The sequence below is a fragment of the Sander lucioperca genome, chromosome 4 (assembly GCF_008315115.2).
Source record: "Sander lucioperca isolate FBNREF2018 chromosome 4, SLUC_FBN_1.2, whole genome shotgun sequence".
NCBI classification, from domain to species: Eukaryota; Metazoa; Chordata; class Actinopteri; order Perciformes; family Percidae; genus Sander; species Sander lucioperca.
Genome location: NC_050176.1, coordinates 31,099,309 through 31,115,611, shown reverse-complemented (window position 1 = coordinate 31,115,611; position 16,303 = coordinate 31,099,309). Strand labels below are relative to the sequence as shown.

At 40.0% G+C, this 16,303-nt stretch overlaps 2 protein-coding genes across 2 annotated transcripts in view; both read left to right on the top strand.

The window, feature by feature from the left end:
- The window catches only part of pdcd4a (programmed cell death 4a), an 18,975-nt gene extending 17,382 nt beyond the window's left edge, over nucleotides 1-1,593 (top strand). The window contains exon 12 of the mRNA XM_031276770.2: nucleotides 409-1,593. Coding sequence (XP_031132630.1) covers nucleotides 409-460 — 52 coding nt within the window. The 3' untranslated portion in view covers nucleotides 461-1,593. The remainder of the gene's footprint in view (nucleotides 1-408) is intronic.
- Nucleotides 1,594-2,598: 1,005 nt separating this feature from the next.
- On the top strand, nucleotides 2,599-11,547 carry mogs (mannosyl-oligosaccharide glucosidase). Its single transcript, XM_031276769.2, has 5 exons — nucleotides 2,599-2,717; nucleotides 3,917-4,280; nucleotides 5,431-5,654; nucleotides 5,821-6,014; nucleotides 8,977-11,547. Exons 2-5 carry the CDS (start codon nucleotides 3,932-3,934, stop codon nucleotides 10,745-10,747), a joined length of 2,538 nt encoding a protein of 845 aa, XP_031132629.1. The 5' UTR covers nucleotides 2,599-2,717; nucleotides 3,917-3,931; the 3' UTR covers nucleotides 10,748-11,547.
- The last annotated feature ends 4,756 nt before the right edge of the window (nucleotides 11,548-16,303 follow it).

Here is a 16,303-nt window from a genome sequence, read left to right as displayed (position 1 = left end):
CAGTAATTTCCCAGAAACAACATGGAACTGTAGCTTGTAGCAAGTATTATTTATAACAGGAGTAAATAGTGCATTTTGGGTAGTATTTTCAGCTGCAGTATAATACACATTTTGGGGCAGTAGCAAGTATAATTGGCAGCAGGATGGTGAATGTGGTATTGACTCAAAATAAACCACAGTGTCTGCGTTTGTGGTAATGAAGGTTAATGTCACCCAGTGCAGCAGTGTGGATCATTGATGTGTTTTTAATAGTTTTTGGTCAACAGTGGAGCTCTGTGGCACAGAGGATAATAAGATAATGATTGACAATAAGACAAATCTAAATATATCCAGCCTTATTAACCTATTTAATATTGTAAGGTTCCTACCAAGTTTACACTAACATGTTTCTCAAACTTCCTCCAACAGAGGACGCAAGCGTTTTGTAAGTGAAGGAGATGGAGGAGCGATCAAGAACTAATCCACAAGAGGAAGAGCAGATTAGGAGGCGGAGGAGGGTTGTCTACAGGTTCTTAACCCCAGGTTTCCGCTCCAGCATGTTTTCCCCTGGATACGGCATGCTGGCAGTCTAAAGTTTCCTCGTTCCTCCCCTGATAATTAATTGTCATTACACAAACCAGCATTGAAGTTCGGTGAAAGTAGACTGAAGAGTTACCCAGGCGTTCAGTTCTAATCATCTTGTTGTTCACTGTTTTAGACATTTTTTTTTGTAAAAAAAAAAAAAATAATTTCTGGGGTTGATGCACCCCTCTTGGCTCAGTCTTTGTACCTGTTTCTCAAGAATAATTTGAGTCAAAGCTGCATAAAGACATGCTGGACAGGCTGGGGTGTGTGGGAGATGAACTTGGATGTTTTGTCTCTTGCTTTGCTTCAGCTGTTGCCATGTCTCCATTTTCTCCATGTAAAGCGCTATAAATGAAAAAAGCTCTTGAAAGACATACAGGATACTGTAAAGTAAGCACTTAGGTTTAGATCCTTGTTGAGCTAAATTACTTTCTATTTTCAGCCACAAATTATTTCAAGGACAACAAGCTTTGTACCTTCTGGTTCAAGTGGTTATATTGATCCTTAATGAACAGAGTTTATTGTTTGTATTTTTTTTTTTTTTTGCATCTTAGGTCTCTGAGGCAAAATGTTCATTTTATAAAGCAAAGCAGTCGAAGCAAGACATTTTTTTGGCACTATTTGGGTGGCTATTTGAAACTTGCATTAGGGCATATATACTTTGGAAGCCCTTTTCTGAAAAAATAAATAAATACAAAAAATAAATTGGGGAAAAAAATGAAATCGCAATATTTTGAGCACTATGCTTGCAATTAATGAATATACAGCTCACATGGTCAGAAATGGATTTTGGACAGGTAACCTTAAAGCAAGACCTTCTGTAGAGAGCAGAAGTAATCTGGAAATTGTCTTTAAACTTGTTTTCCTGTCTAATATGTCTGTGAAATGGCAACCCTGGCTTTTCTTGGAAGACTATATGTTAAGTATATGCATATTCTTTTCTGCCACTGTCTGTAACAGTTTTTCATGTTGACAGAAGTAAAAGATGTGCCTGAGAAATATATTTCATTCATTAAAAAGCAACAAAATGAAGCGTCTGTATTCCTTTTTTTTGTCATGTCAGCAGTATTGATGAAAGAATAACAAGGAGTAAGTGATTGGGCAAGTGTGGTGGTTATGTAGACCAATGACATTTGTTGATCAATCATCAGTTGTGATCATTATTGTATATTTCAACCATGTCTTTCACATGCACCTGTCTCATTTCCCATCTTTCTCTATGACCTATGGTCAACTTAAACTTGTAACCGAAAAAGCGGTTTGAGGCCAAAGCTTGACTTATTTTTTTTTTTCTCCGACTCTTGACCCCATTTATGGTACATTACTGGCTATGTGTCATAGCAGAGCTTTATTATGCTTACTGTGTAAATAAACGGTTTAGGGTAATAATGTTGGTTCATATTTGGAAACTGATATAATTCAAAGGATGTTCTCATTCATGCAAGCAGCTGTACACTGTCAAGAGGTTATTCTTGTATTCCTACAGTTATCTTTGTACTATTGATTTATTTTGGATCAGCAAACTGCTCACTAAACCCTCCCTTACACAAGTAAATCATTTTATACATTTCAATAAAATTACATATTTCCCTCCATGTCATATTTGCATGATTTTTTTTCTTCTTACATATGTCTTTTTTTTTTTTAAACATTAGTTAAATGTGTAATTTAAGGCATTCAGCTGGTCATGCACATTTTTATTCTACAGTAGATTCCACTGTAAATGATATGAAAAAGTAAATTAAATATAAAACATAAGGTATCTAAACATAATAAATGAACAATAGCATCAATAAGTAAATATACCTTACACAGGGGCTAAAGAGTGTGCGTTTACTTTTTGTTTGTCATAATCTTGCGCATGTCAGTTATTTATTTTTATTGACAAAATGCAATATACAAAGATACAGGTAAACAACATTAGCACACAATCAAAAATAATTTATACAAAAATATATGATGATTATAAGCTGAACATAAAAAGGATCAATTACATTACAGCTAGATATTAGGGTAATTTATGACATCACGCGCAGGAGCGGAGTCATGGATGTATGAGCGGACTACACGTCAGTTCGAACGAGTAGTAATCAGGAAGTGGCTAGTAAGCTAGCAACGGATAATGAGCAGCTGAAACTCTAGTATTTTGACAGGTCGGTAACCGTTTGTTCAATGAACATTAAGCTTGCACTGCTAATTGGCCCTGTATTTTATTAGCTGCTGACTAATTAAAGCGACATTATATTGCGACAGTCGGTCGGTTTCGCTAAAAACTAACGTTAACGTTACTAGCGAGTCGCGTGCAGCCTGCAGACAACGTTGCATTGCCGGGGCGTATAGTAGCGAGTCACAGACTGAATGTGCTCTTGGTAAAACAGTTGTCATTGATTGCTAATGTTACTTAAATTGAACACGCTTTAAATGGAAGCTGAATTAAATTATAAAATGGTCGGCGCCGTAACAACACCTTTTCTGCCGTCATACACCAGGTTAACGTTAACCTAACTGTTAGCTAAACCGCCTATTTTAGCCTGAGATGACGTGAACTGTAACGTTACCTACCGTATGCCACAGCAGGCTCCTACAAGACTCACAACAAGAATAATCTGTGATGTATATTATAATTATGGCCATAATTTTCACGGTATAATCTAACGTTTCTTATGATAGTATTTTCCGGTGCTTTGGTTAATGGAAAACTACACTCCTTTGTGAGTTTATTTACACAACGTTAGCTAAAAAACTAATGATGTACAATAAAGCATACCTTCATTTGGTCAAGTTCTGGGAGGCGTTTCTTATATTGCGTCCGCCCCATTATATCAGTGATGGCATACTAAATATTGAAATGTCTATATTGTAGTAATTGAAAAGCACCACACCACAGCTTCCAAAATAAGCATTATGTTGAATCAACACCTCTCTGAAACTGTTTAAAAAAACTGAACATTGACTGTTGTATTAGACTGCATTAGTTTTAGCTTGGTGTACCAAATAAACTGGCAGCTGAGTGTAACTATAGTTCAAACAGAAAAGGTGTAAAACCAGTAATGCCTGTATGCCTGGTGTTTTTGTTAGATCTCTGTAGTCTACACCCTGGCCCTGGTTTGTCCCTGATTAACAACAGGCCAGCTCACAAGACATTCAAGTCAATTTCATGTCAGTTTTATTTATGTATATATTATTTATTTATTTATATAGGTTAAAAGCACAAATGACTTGGTTGTACTGCATAAGAAAGCACTGTTTGAAACAGACCTTCAGTTACCTTTCAGTTTTCATTGACATTGCTACACAGAATTAGACTATTAAATCAAACTCTTTGTTTTCTCCTTTTTCCACTTGTCTCCAGCTTCAGAAGGGCAGGATGGGCAGGCAGAGGAAGAGGGTGGTGACTGGTGAAGCTGCTCCCCTTCCAAGGAAAGATGAGAAGCCCCCTGCATTTCACCGTAAAGAGAAGAAAAAGAAAGTTGATATTGGCAAAGTCTTCATCAACATCTCCATTGGACTTTGCATATTCAGCCTGATATGGTTCTTTTATGCCCTCTACATGCGGTCCAGCCTGGCCAAACGGGTGGCGACCCTACACCCATCACCTCCTGTCCTGGATGCCAATTGCAGCAGTGCCAAGGTCTCCGCAGAGAGGTTCTGGGGCTCATACAGGCCTCAGGTCTACTTTGGCATGAAAACCAGGAGTCCCAGGTCAATTGTGACAGGTAGGCTTACAGAGTCAAGCTGAAGTTGCTCAGTACATTTGTGGCGGAACAGTTAAAGGGAAAATCCAAACCGAAGTAACTATTGTACAGATCAGATTCAATTTGTGAATCTATTTTATATGAACCATGTTTACTTGTTGGCTATGATGACAAAGCAAGTTAAGGAGCATTGTTCACTCAGATTAACAATGAGTTTAAAAGATTAAAACCATGGAAAGAGATTTGTCTAACCTTGTAAACCCTACTGGTTCTGTGCAATACACTGAGCTTTATTTCAAATTCTAGCAGAGATCGTAAAGTTTCTAAAGATACTAAATGCATCATGGTGAATTTTTTGGGAAAATGTATATAAACTGAAGCATAATGAATCTAGAGCATTTTCATTTTATGGAATTGTGCAGCCATAAAATGGTGTCTTGGGTTTGAATATTTTTCTGTGTACACATCATATAGCTTCAATGAATTGGAATAAGGCGATACAAAACATATACAATACTGTCATAGTGTGAAATAAATGATTAATATTTATTAATAATAAATTAAAAAAAAAATTCAATGCAGAAGCTACTAGAGGAGAAATAAAACTGAAGAACTGGATGTTAAGTGTATCACTATATAACCAAAATCCCAAACAATATATAATCTTGTATCACAACACAAGTATTGTGCTGATATAACAATTACAAAAAGTGACATACATAGACAGTTTTAGGGTGGATTTTAGGCTGGATTTCCCTTAAATATTTAATTTGCTTTCACAAAATATTTGCTTTTTTGCATTAATCACATGTTAAATGTTTAATTGCACTAGATCAGGGAAATGGTGGGAAACAAGCCCAGGCACTTGTCAAAATCAAGTAAATTTGGCCACAGTTTCTAGGACTGTTTACCCTGTCGGCCAATTTGGATGAACAATATTGTTTATTAGTTGACAGCACAAAGTGCACTACATTTTCCAATATTGAGTAACAACATTTAATTAAGCACTGCTGTTCTCAAAACCCAGTTGGCCGGTAACATGGTGCATGTAGCCAGTGAGTTTTGGGACTTACCTTTTATGTGAAACTAGTTATTTCCCAAATGACATTGTTGTGCATAATTTGTGCTGTACAATAATACCAAATAACTTAACTTTCATCTACATCCCCAGGTATGATGTGGATGCGGCAGTTTTCCGACACAGATGTAAACCTGAGGCACACTTGTGAGCAAGGGGATGGTTTGCAAGGCTATGGCTGGATGATGCATGACGGGATCACCTTTGGTGTCCAGGAAATCCTAGACAACGATTTCACACTCACTACGGAGTTTGTCAAGAAGATGGGAGGGAGTCACGGAGGAGACTGGACCTGGAGGATCACTGCCAAACAGCAAGTGAGTGCTGACTGTTTATTCAGCCTTATGAACAGATGTTCCCTCATGTGACCCAAATATATGTTCTTTAAAATGTACCAAGCAATTGCAGTTATTTCTTATGTTTAATGATTTCTGTTTTAAGTTTTGATAATTGTAGGCTTTTTTTTCCCTCTTTACCCACCAGAGCTCGGCCCCTCAAGCGCCTGTCATCTCTCTGATGTTTTACGCGGCAGCAGACACCCAGGGCTCACTGGAGGCTCACGTTGAGGATAGAAACCGCCTCGCATCTATCACTGGTTTCTCAGAGGAGCTTGGAAACTTTAAGATCACCTTCCGAAAACCAGTTACTGGGGAATTATCCAGTGCCAAATATGCCAGGTAAATGCATAAATACAGGAGTGAATGGAAAGGTAGGCAGCAGTTTTAAAAGAGAGTGATCAATGACTGCCTGTGCTCAGTTTTATCAGGAGTTTAGATATGCAGCAATTGACAATTAGGAATTGCCTGCAACAATATTAGTTAAATATCTATGCATAAAAAAAGCATGTGGTAATTTAAAGTGTACATAATATAAAGAAGAAAAGCACTATTCCAATGACCCTGACATCTGGAAGTCTGTTGGACCTCTCCTGATTCCCAGCACCAGTCTTTGGATGATACTCAGTAGTAATGTCATGTTTTTGTGTGATTCTACATTACTACTGGGGTAAAAAGGAAATCCAACCGCTAGATGGCAGCAAAAGCAGGATTCTCAGCCTTTGTTTCATCAATTTGTTAATCCAAAAACATTGGAGGAATTAGATTTTCTTAATTCTGAAAGTTTTATGAACATACTGATATACATTATAGCAGGATATATATTACATATAACGTTTGAAAAGCCAAAGAAAAGCAGACCCTTTCCATGAGGGCTTTAGTCTTTTTCTGAAACGGCAATTAATTAGTGAAGGTGTTTATCCACCTTCAGAAAGAACTTTTGTTTCAGTATTTTTGTACTGAGTGGATCAGGACCAATATTTCACAATTTCATGAGGGCCAGAGAAGACCAGCATAGCAAAATAAAAAGGTACAGTATGCACTGATAGAAATTATAAGAATTGTTTGAATTATTAATTAATTGTAGGAAGGTGGGTGAGGAAGTATAAGTGGGAGCTTAAAGTTGATTTTACTCTGACCGGTCACCAGTACAATATAAGACTCTCAGGTTCTAACAGTTTGGGCTTCACAAACATAGCTAGTGCAGTTGAGATCACTTGTATGACTATAAACTACTTAAAAGGTTTGTGTGTCTGCTTTGATTTGACAGATTTTGAAAACACAGGGCAGTTACAGTATTTCCGTTATATATATATTTTGCAGAATTTATTACTACTGGTTCAGAATTTTATGAAATGCCACGAAGTCGCAATTGCACGACTGCCGAGCTGTCCGCTCTCTCTCCACTGTAAGGATGAGCAACTGGAACAGTTAGAGGACGTCAATCACTGGCAAAGTCATGACAACCAAATAAACAACAGCATGAGTACGTCTCCTCAGGCAAAAGGACAATCAGGTACGAAAGCCTCCACTGCTGCATTCCCCTGGGTCACACAGGTCCCTGGGCACTGAATTTGCTGATTTTACTGTTTATCTGACCACAAATGAGACAAGAATTAGCTAGCTCGCTCATCCTGTTGTCCCTCTGCTTCACTCCCCACTACTGGAAGATTACTTCACTGGGAGGAGAGCGGGCGGCAGCTCAAGTCAAGTTTATTTCATCCATAAAAATGGAAATTACAGTGCTCATACCCGCCTTAATGCCCATAAAAAGATAGAGCATAAATACAAATACAATACATAAATACAGTACAGAAATTATAAAATTGTACGTTTAAAGTGCTTGTTGTGCTGTCTGATAGTCTGAGGTATAAAAGAGAGAGCATACCGCTTAGTTCGTGTCACAGGAGGCCTTAGCCTACCACTACGTTCCATACCCCTGCCAGGCAAATTACCATGAAGAGGGTGACCCGGGTTATTTTTGCCAGGCGGTCATCATATACTTTATCCACTGTATTTAACTCTTCCACCATTTTTCCAGCCCTTTTAGTCACTCTATCAATCCTGGCCTTCTCAGTTGCCCCAGCATTCCCACCCCAACTCACCACACAGTAACTCCAAACACTACATATCACTGACATAAAAAACATTCTCACCACATCCGTATTCACCTTAAAGGACTGCAACTTCCTCATACAGTATACACGTGGACTTAATTTTTTCATCAATAAGTCAACATGATCAGACCATGTTAGCCTATCATTAAAAACAATGCCCAAATACTTATACTAGTATGTGTTCACCCTTTCTATCTAATACTGAACCTTTGATTTCCACTGCCTCAGTTGTCATCTTATTTCTCCTGTAATCAATGACTTATTCTTTAGTTTTCTTAACGTTGAGTTCTGGGAAATGAGTGTCGCAATAATCAACAAAAGCTTTTTTTTCATTTTGATAGTGACTATAGTCATCATTTTCAGTTAACCCAATGAGCGCTGTGTCGTCAGCAAATTTAACAACTTGACAGCTTGCCTGCTGTGGACGGTAGTCTGCAGTATAAATGGTAAAAAGAAAGGGTGATAAAACAGTTCCCTGAGGTGAACCTGTGTTTGTCATGATCTTGTCTGACTTAACTTTTGAGTTCAGCTTAACAAATTGAGACCTGTTCTCTAAGAAATTTAGAATGAAATAGATAAATACACCTGGAACCTTCATCATCAAAAGCTTATTTACAATGATGTGTGGTTGTATCGTATTGAACGCTGAGCTAAAATCATAGAATTCTCACACACCGTCCCCCTGCATCCAGGTGAGCATAGACACTGTCCAGTTTACAGACAATAGCATCCTCTACCCCTCTCCCTTTCTGATAAGCAAATTGGCAGGGGTCAAGATTATGCTCCACATGAGGCTCCAGACTATTTAACACGATTTTCTCACATGCATTCATAACTATGGAGGTTAGAGCCACTGGTCTTAGATCATTCATACACGCAACGGTTTTCTTTTTAGGTACTGGTATTATGCAAGATTGTTTCCATAAATCAGGTAACACTCTGACACGGACCTTAAGTTAACAGCTGTAGCAACTCAAATTCAGCCAGCGCAAACCCCAGCGTCAAGGATCACAGCGGGCTGGTAGCCAGCAGCAGGGTCTAACCTGCGTAACGAAAGCAACAGAAAGTTTGCTGATCCGGCAGGGAATCGGGGCAGATCGGGATCAGCAAACTTTCTGATAATCCTAACCCTTTCTCCCCGCTGCTGAAAAAAACGCAGAGTTAACAATAGTTTCTTGTCTTTCCAGCTACAACTATCTTCAGACTGTCTCTCCTGGCTTGGAGAAGCTGACTGACATTGTGAAGCAAAGTCTGAACCGCAGGTTTGTCTACAGGCCTCCTTCTGGTGAGAAGAGGCATTACATAGCTATAGACACCTACAAGCCCCCCTCCCACCAAAACCAACAGAAACCCGCTGACACAAGGAAAGAGATTGACTTTGTCGTTCACCAGGTGACCGTCCAGACGCCATTCCAGATCGAAGTTCTGTTCGAGTCTGGGAGCTTCCATAGCCGTCCCAACCAACTAGTGGGCTCAATCATGACTCAGGAGCTGGAAAAGAGGAAAGCTGAGTTTGACTCTAAGTTTGAGAAGACCTTTGGGCTTGAGAGCAAAGGTTTTAGCCAGGCACACATTAAGTTTGCCAAGGCGGCACTCAGCAACATGTTGGGCGGAATGGGCTACTTTTACGGCCAGTCAGTGGTACAGTCAGTCTACAATGAATACCCGCTCCTGTACCCTGAAGGCGCTTTATTCACTGCTGTACCATCACGGTCTTTCTTTCCTAGAGGATTCCTTTGGGATGAGGGCTTTCACCAGCTGCTGCTGAGCAAATGGGATCCCCAGGTGACAAGGGAGGCTATTGCCCACTGGATAGACCTGATGAATATGGAGGGCTGGATTCCCCGTGAGCAGATCCTGGGAGACGAGGCTCGCAGTAAAGTCCCAGCTGAGTTTGTAGTACAGCGTAACGAGAATGCCAACCCACCTACTCTTTTCTTAGCTCTTCAGGAACTTATCGAACAGCTCTCTTCAAATCCAGAGAAGGCAGCATCTCAACCGACCTTGCCTTTCCTCCGGCGGCTCTTCCCCAGACTGAAAACCTGGTTTGAATGGTACAACACCACCCAGACAGGGCCCCTACCAAATTCTTATCGTTGGCGTGGACGTGACAAGGACACTAATCTTTTCCTCAATCCCAAGACCTTGACTTCTGGGCTGGATGACTACCCTCGGGCCTCACACCCATCAGCTGATGAGCGCCATGTGGATTTACACTGCTGGATGGCCTTGTCCTCAGGCATCATGGCAAGTATAGCCCGCCTTCTAGGGGAGCCGCATCAGGACTATGAACTCTCCCACCAGGTGCTCAGTGACAACAACCTGCTGAATGAGCTCCACTGGTCAGATCAACTTCATGCTTTTAGTGACTACGGCAACCACACCCAGGCAGTGTCCTTGCAGCAGGAGAAGGTCTATGTGCCTCCCGGACAACCTCGTCATCAGTTCCCTGTGGCACGCCTTGTGCGCTCAGTCCGCCGGGCCCCCAAGCTGCAGTATGTTAATGCTTTGGGTTATGTTAGCTTGTTCCCTTTCTTACTGCACATTCTTACAGCTGATTCACCTAAACTAGAACATATCTTCCGTGACATGAGAGACTCAAATAAGCTGTGGACACCCTATGGCCTACGTTCAATCTCTAAGGCTGATCCACTGTATATGAAGCGAAACACAGAACATGATGCCCCCTACTGGAGGGGACCAATATGGATTAACATCAACTACTTGGCAGTCAGAGCCCTCCACCACTACAGCAACACAGAAGGGCCATACCAAGAGAAGGCAGCTGCTCTTTATAAGGAACTCAGGACTAACCTCATCAATAATGTTTATAGACAGTATGTTGAAACAGGGTATATCTGGGAACAGTACAATGACAGCACTGGCAGGGGCCAAGGAAGCCATCCCTTTACCGGCTGGTCTTCCTTGACAGTATTAATGATGGCTGAACAGTACTGATTCTATAGATTTCATCGTTTTCTAAGATATTGGCCTTCATCTATCTGGATGTGATTGAAACAACAATGATCAGGTGTTAAGATATATTAATAGGTCTTGTCTGGTTGATTAAACTCAACAAACTGTAATTACAAGATCCAGCTGAAAAATGGGTATTCATGATCACATTTCCACATTTAACCTTGAATTAAAATACCAGGTTTCACACAAGTATTCTTGGAAGGGCAATTTCAAACAAGTTTAAGTGCAGCTACCCTGTCTTTGCTGTATGTAAAGCCATTAGTCTAGTCCTTCAGTTAATAATTAAGATGCATTTAGGAAACACTTAATGAACTCATATCCTACATGCAACTTCATTGCGTCACACTGCAACGTTTTAATAACGAAAATCAAGATTACTTTATTTTTCGTTAATATGCAGGAAACCCCTTGTTCAGCTCTCTGAGGGATTGTTCATGCTTACACACTATTTGTGTGATGCTGTAAATGAACAACTTTTATCAATCATATCACTTTTAAGTCTCTATCTGGGAAAACATGCGAGGGCCATTATTCTTTATTGTGCCATTTGTCTTTAATCATACAGTATGTCCTAAATTCTCTGTCTTAATGATTGTGGTCATTTTGATATTTAATTGTTTGATTTTAGTCTTATAAAAAGTTCTATACAGTCTTGCTCAACATTTCTAAAATTACTGCTTCTTAAAGCAGCCACCAACCTGTTGGCTGACTGGCAAGAAAATACAACATTGACTGGCATTGGTTTTGTTTTGTTAAAAACAATAAATGGTTTAAATATATATATTTTTTGTCATGCTGTACTTTTTCGGTAATGTTGGTGTAAGCATTTTTTAAATTAAATTTTAGCCTACAATCTCTGCTTGAAATGCAGTAGACCAAAAAATGACCTTCTACCTGACCTGTCCTTACTTTATAATTTGAGCTTGGTTGTTATGACTCAAACCCTAACACACCTTCACACAGGGCGCTTGTAATTGGTGATTATTCTACGGCCACTTGTGATTTGCTGTGGATGAAAGCATCAGCTGACTCAGTAATCTTTCTTTGCAAACACTATTGATAATGTCTTGTCCTTAATTAACATAAAAAAGAAGGCTGTGAACAACATATGCATAAACATTAAAAAAAAAATACAATTCATTAATACAACTGATTGTTCCATGTTACAGTGTTAAAAAATGCTAAAAGATGGATTTGAAACCTTTTCCTAGATGCACACAGGTACAGTGTTTATTTGTGTTGCTGTTCATCTACAGTATCTACCATGAATAGAAAAACTGAGAGACATAATGTAGCTTCTAATAAATGTGGTGAAGCTACCGATCTGTGGCTTCACAGCCTATCTGCTGTTCTGCTAACTGATAGAGGCACTATTTTAGCCATACAATCTTAGTGCACCATGCTAAGCCTTCAACTATACAACTGCACATCTAGTCCATTCAAAGGATTCATAAAAAGTCTAGAGGTTGGAACCCAGTGGTCATGCACACAGACTGAGAGCCTGTATCAGTGCTCCCAGTACCTACGGTTTGTATCTGGTGTCAAAGTATTAATAAGAACATTGCCACTGTATCCCCCGGTGTTACAGTAGATACATGAACAGTAAACGCACATCAGTCAGCATTACAAGGTTTTGAATGTGTGCACATTTTATATCTTGGATTAGTAAAGTTGCTCTTATTGCTGAAAGATAAAATCCCACTTCCAGCTATTGACATAGGTAATGAGATACCCTGTTTTGCATGTAATATAAAGTATTGAAATTACAGGACATTTGTATTCAGTTTACAGTCAGTCAACTCCTCCTATGTTCAGTACAGATGTCAGTCCTTTGTCAGTCAAAACAGACAATAGCTTCAACACACTGTGACCTTAAGTACAGTAGCCCTGTCCTCTTTCCTTTGTTAGATTGCACATTCCAAGGCCTCTAGCTGACGTCAATCTGCTTTTTCACATGGTTTCCATGGAGCGCAGTTGCTGTGAGGGCTTGGTGCTTAATTAGCTAAAATCAAAAGGCATGGAGAGTACATAGATGTCAAATTCTTTTCACTCCTTGATGTGCTGGCATACATTCACACACCGGGGGATAAAGTGGCAATGCTGTTAATACTTGGACACCAGATATAAACCGTAGGTACTGGGAGCACTCATACAGGCTCTCAGTCTGTGTGCATGACCACTGGGTTCCAACCTCTAGACTTTTTATGAATCCTTTGAATGGACTAGATGTGCAGTTGTATAGTTGAAGGCTTAGCATGGTGCACTAAGATTGCATGGCTAAAAATAGTGCCTCTATCAGTTAGCAGAACAGCAGATAGGCTGTGAAGCCACAGATCGGTACCGTCACCACATTTATTAGAAGCTACATTATGTCTCTCAGTTTTTCTATTCATGGTAGATACTGTAGATGAACAGCAACATGAATAAACACTGTACCTGTGTGCATCTAGGAAAAGGTTTCAAATCCATCTTTTAGCATTTTTTAACACTAACATTCATTTGACTGAATCATGAGTTTACATCTAAACAAAACTAGCGTATGATTTATCCATGTGCAATGATTGCCTTCGGGCTCAGTCCTGGGAGACACAAGCTCATCATTTGACCCTTTGACCTATTAACGCAAAACATGCTATCAGGGGATTTGGACACAGATGAGCCATATCCTCTGCTTTTCGCTGTTTCTCTCAGAGGAAATGCATTCCACATCCCCTCCATGCAACTACAGTCGAAATGCATTTATTTCTTTGAAGAGTGCGGACAATCTGTGTGACTAAAGCACTCACTGCGCAATCCATCCCCCTCACCCAAGACCCTTTTTCACAGTGAGATGGGATAATAGCCAAACAGCATCAGAGCTAACTAATGTGACTGCATAATAAACAGATGAGTCAGGGAGTATTCATTTGCATATCATCCCAACCTTATCAGGGCTTCTATATAGTGAATATTTTGTGAATGCCTACTACCAATGAATTTGCTAGTGACTGCAGTGAACATGGAGAGAATGCAGTGTGCAAATGGCTGTTGCTCGGTGTTGAAATAGAATATTTTTATGATGGAAATCATTATACATCTGCAGAGAATTATAAAGTTGTCTAATAGTTGCTGGAAATACCCCCCTTGTAGCACTGACTGCTGTATTGAATGTAATTACTGGGAACTTATGCTAGAGGGAGCTAATTAATAAGGCATTTGTGAGTGTAAAAGAGGCTTTTTGAATACAGCTTAGCTATCATTTTACTTACAATGGAGAGCTACTTAGAATTAAAGCGGTATAAGTGGATAATTATGCTAATGGCTCAATTTGGATTTAAGATATGATGGCAGGCTGTATTTCTAGATGATCACTGCTTCTGCATTACAGTGGCTCTCACACAGGTTTTCTGTGCGTATGTGGGCTTATATGTTCATATCATCTCACTAGAGATGTCAGATGTTTTGTCCTGAGGCCACAGTATTGTGTGTGTGTGTGTGTGTGTGTGTGTGTGTGTGTGTGCTCCTCTGACACAATGCCTCCCATACACATAAACAAGGCCTTTGGGCAAACTGACAATGAACTTCTGCTCCTTGTGACGTATGCATTATCCATTTTCTGTCTTTGTGTATCCCTCAAGCTTCATGGCTATGAACTGTTTAATGTGTCAATTCTTTTCATTAACTCACTGCATGTTAATGTTGTTCGTGGAACTCCGGCTTTGACATCACTGCCCTCCCAGGACAGTGTAACAGTGTTTGTTCTCCCTAACATCAAAACAGCAAGCCATCCTTCCTTTAATTCAGTTGCCATCAGCATCATCATCCACACTCGCCTAATTGCTGTTTATACTTCATGTACATCAAGCTCTCTGTACCCTGCCTTTGCCCCCAGAAGCTTGCTGTTGAGCACCAAACTTGCCTCAGCCAACATAGGTCTATGTATGTTATGTAAGGCCCACTATAAATAGGTTCACCCGGGATCTTTTGTCTTTACCTGATTCGCTCTTAGCCCAACAGTTTTTATTTCTGGAGAGAGCTGTGGAAGCTAGTGCAATGTAGAGCTGGCCGTTTCCATAGTTACTTTTGTTAGCTGCAAGCTCTTAACATTCTTCATCTGTTTTCTTACATGTCTGCTGCTAGCTGTTTGTTTGAATCTTTTTTCATTGCATGTCCCCTTACTGAGTGCATGTTACTCAGTATTAACATTGGGATCCTTCATACATGTTGTGGTGTCAGAAGATAGGGGAAAGGGGCAACAAATAGAAATCAATGTGTGGGTGCAGATGAGTCAGAGACTAGAATATGTAGACGTTAACTTCTGTTGGTCAAAAGTACATGCAATTAGTCCCATGTTGCGTGATAATGATTTTGTGTAGGGGATGTTATTGAGCTTCAGTCTAAAGGGGATTGTTGTTGCATCCGATAAAGCACATAACCTAGATGAATTCATTTTGACACTTTATCTACTGTTATAGCATACCACCAGTTATTAGGGAGTTAAGGCATTCTTTAGTTTGAATCAAACATTTAAAAATAAGGAAATTTACTGTTCTATTTCACGGATTTCTCTTGAACATGTCCAAGCCGTTGTGTAACAGCAGGTACAGTAGCTGGATCAGGCCCAAGAATTTGACTGTCAGAGTGCTGCAAGCATGTATCCAGCAGAGAAGAGGGCAAGGTGGGAGCCATGCGAGTGCAATGTGTGTGGAGGAGTCTGGGGGCATGGTTAAAGAAACACTGGGGCATTCCGCAATCACGATATGAGAGCTGAATATGATTCTCATCCATCCCTGTTGTAGAACCAAAGAGTACAGGCGGCTGGGGACCAAAGTGGGCGAGTGCGAAAGTATTTTTGGATTGCACGGGAAACCTGCCACACAAACAGCAGCAGCATCGGGGCCTGGTACCGGGCTTCCCTAACCCACTCCCACTCTCAGAGGAAGAGCAGGAGAGAGATGTTCCTTCAAAAGAAGAACCACGCTTCCGCTGCTTTTATTTTTCTTATTTGTGCTATTTTTCTTTCAACTGCCCAGTGTTTGAAATATGATGTAGTATATATAACTATGCAGAGCCCAACATGACAGAGAGAGAGAGAGAGAGAGAGAGAGAGATAGATAGAGGGAGAGAAAATAACGAACTTGGCAGCTGAGGCGAGTATCTTGTATTTATAGAAAGTCGTGTTTCCGGCAGAGGTTTCTGTGGTTTTAGCACTCCCAATCCATTTTTGCGGTGTCTTACAGGCCCTATTGTATCCAGGTTTAAATTGAAGATGTTCCCTCATCTAGCGCCTTGGGGGGAGATTTGACTGTGAGACATGTCAGAATGTGATTTGGGGAGACAGATGGATTTCTCCGGCTCTTGTCCAACCCTGGCTTTCTTATGATTGCTCCAAAAAATCTGCTTTAGATCCACAAACTTAAAAAGGCATTCGTCAAAAGTACAACATAGCACTTGAGGCTGAATGTAAATGTGTTTACTGTATGATCTATATGCATTTCATTACTATATGGATGCAGGCAAAGCTGTAGCCTACCTTGTCTTTTTAAAATCTCAGTT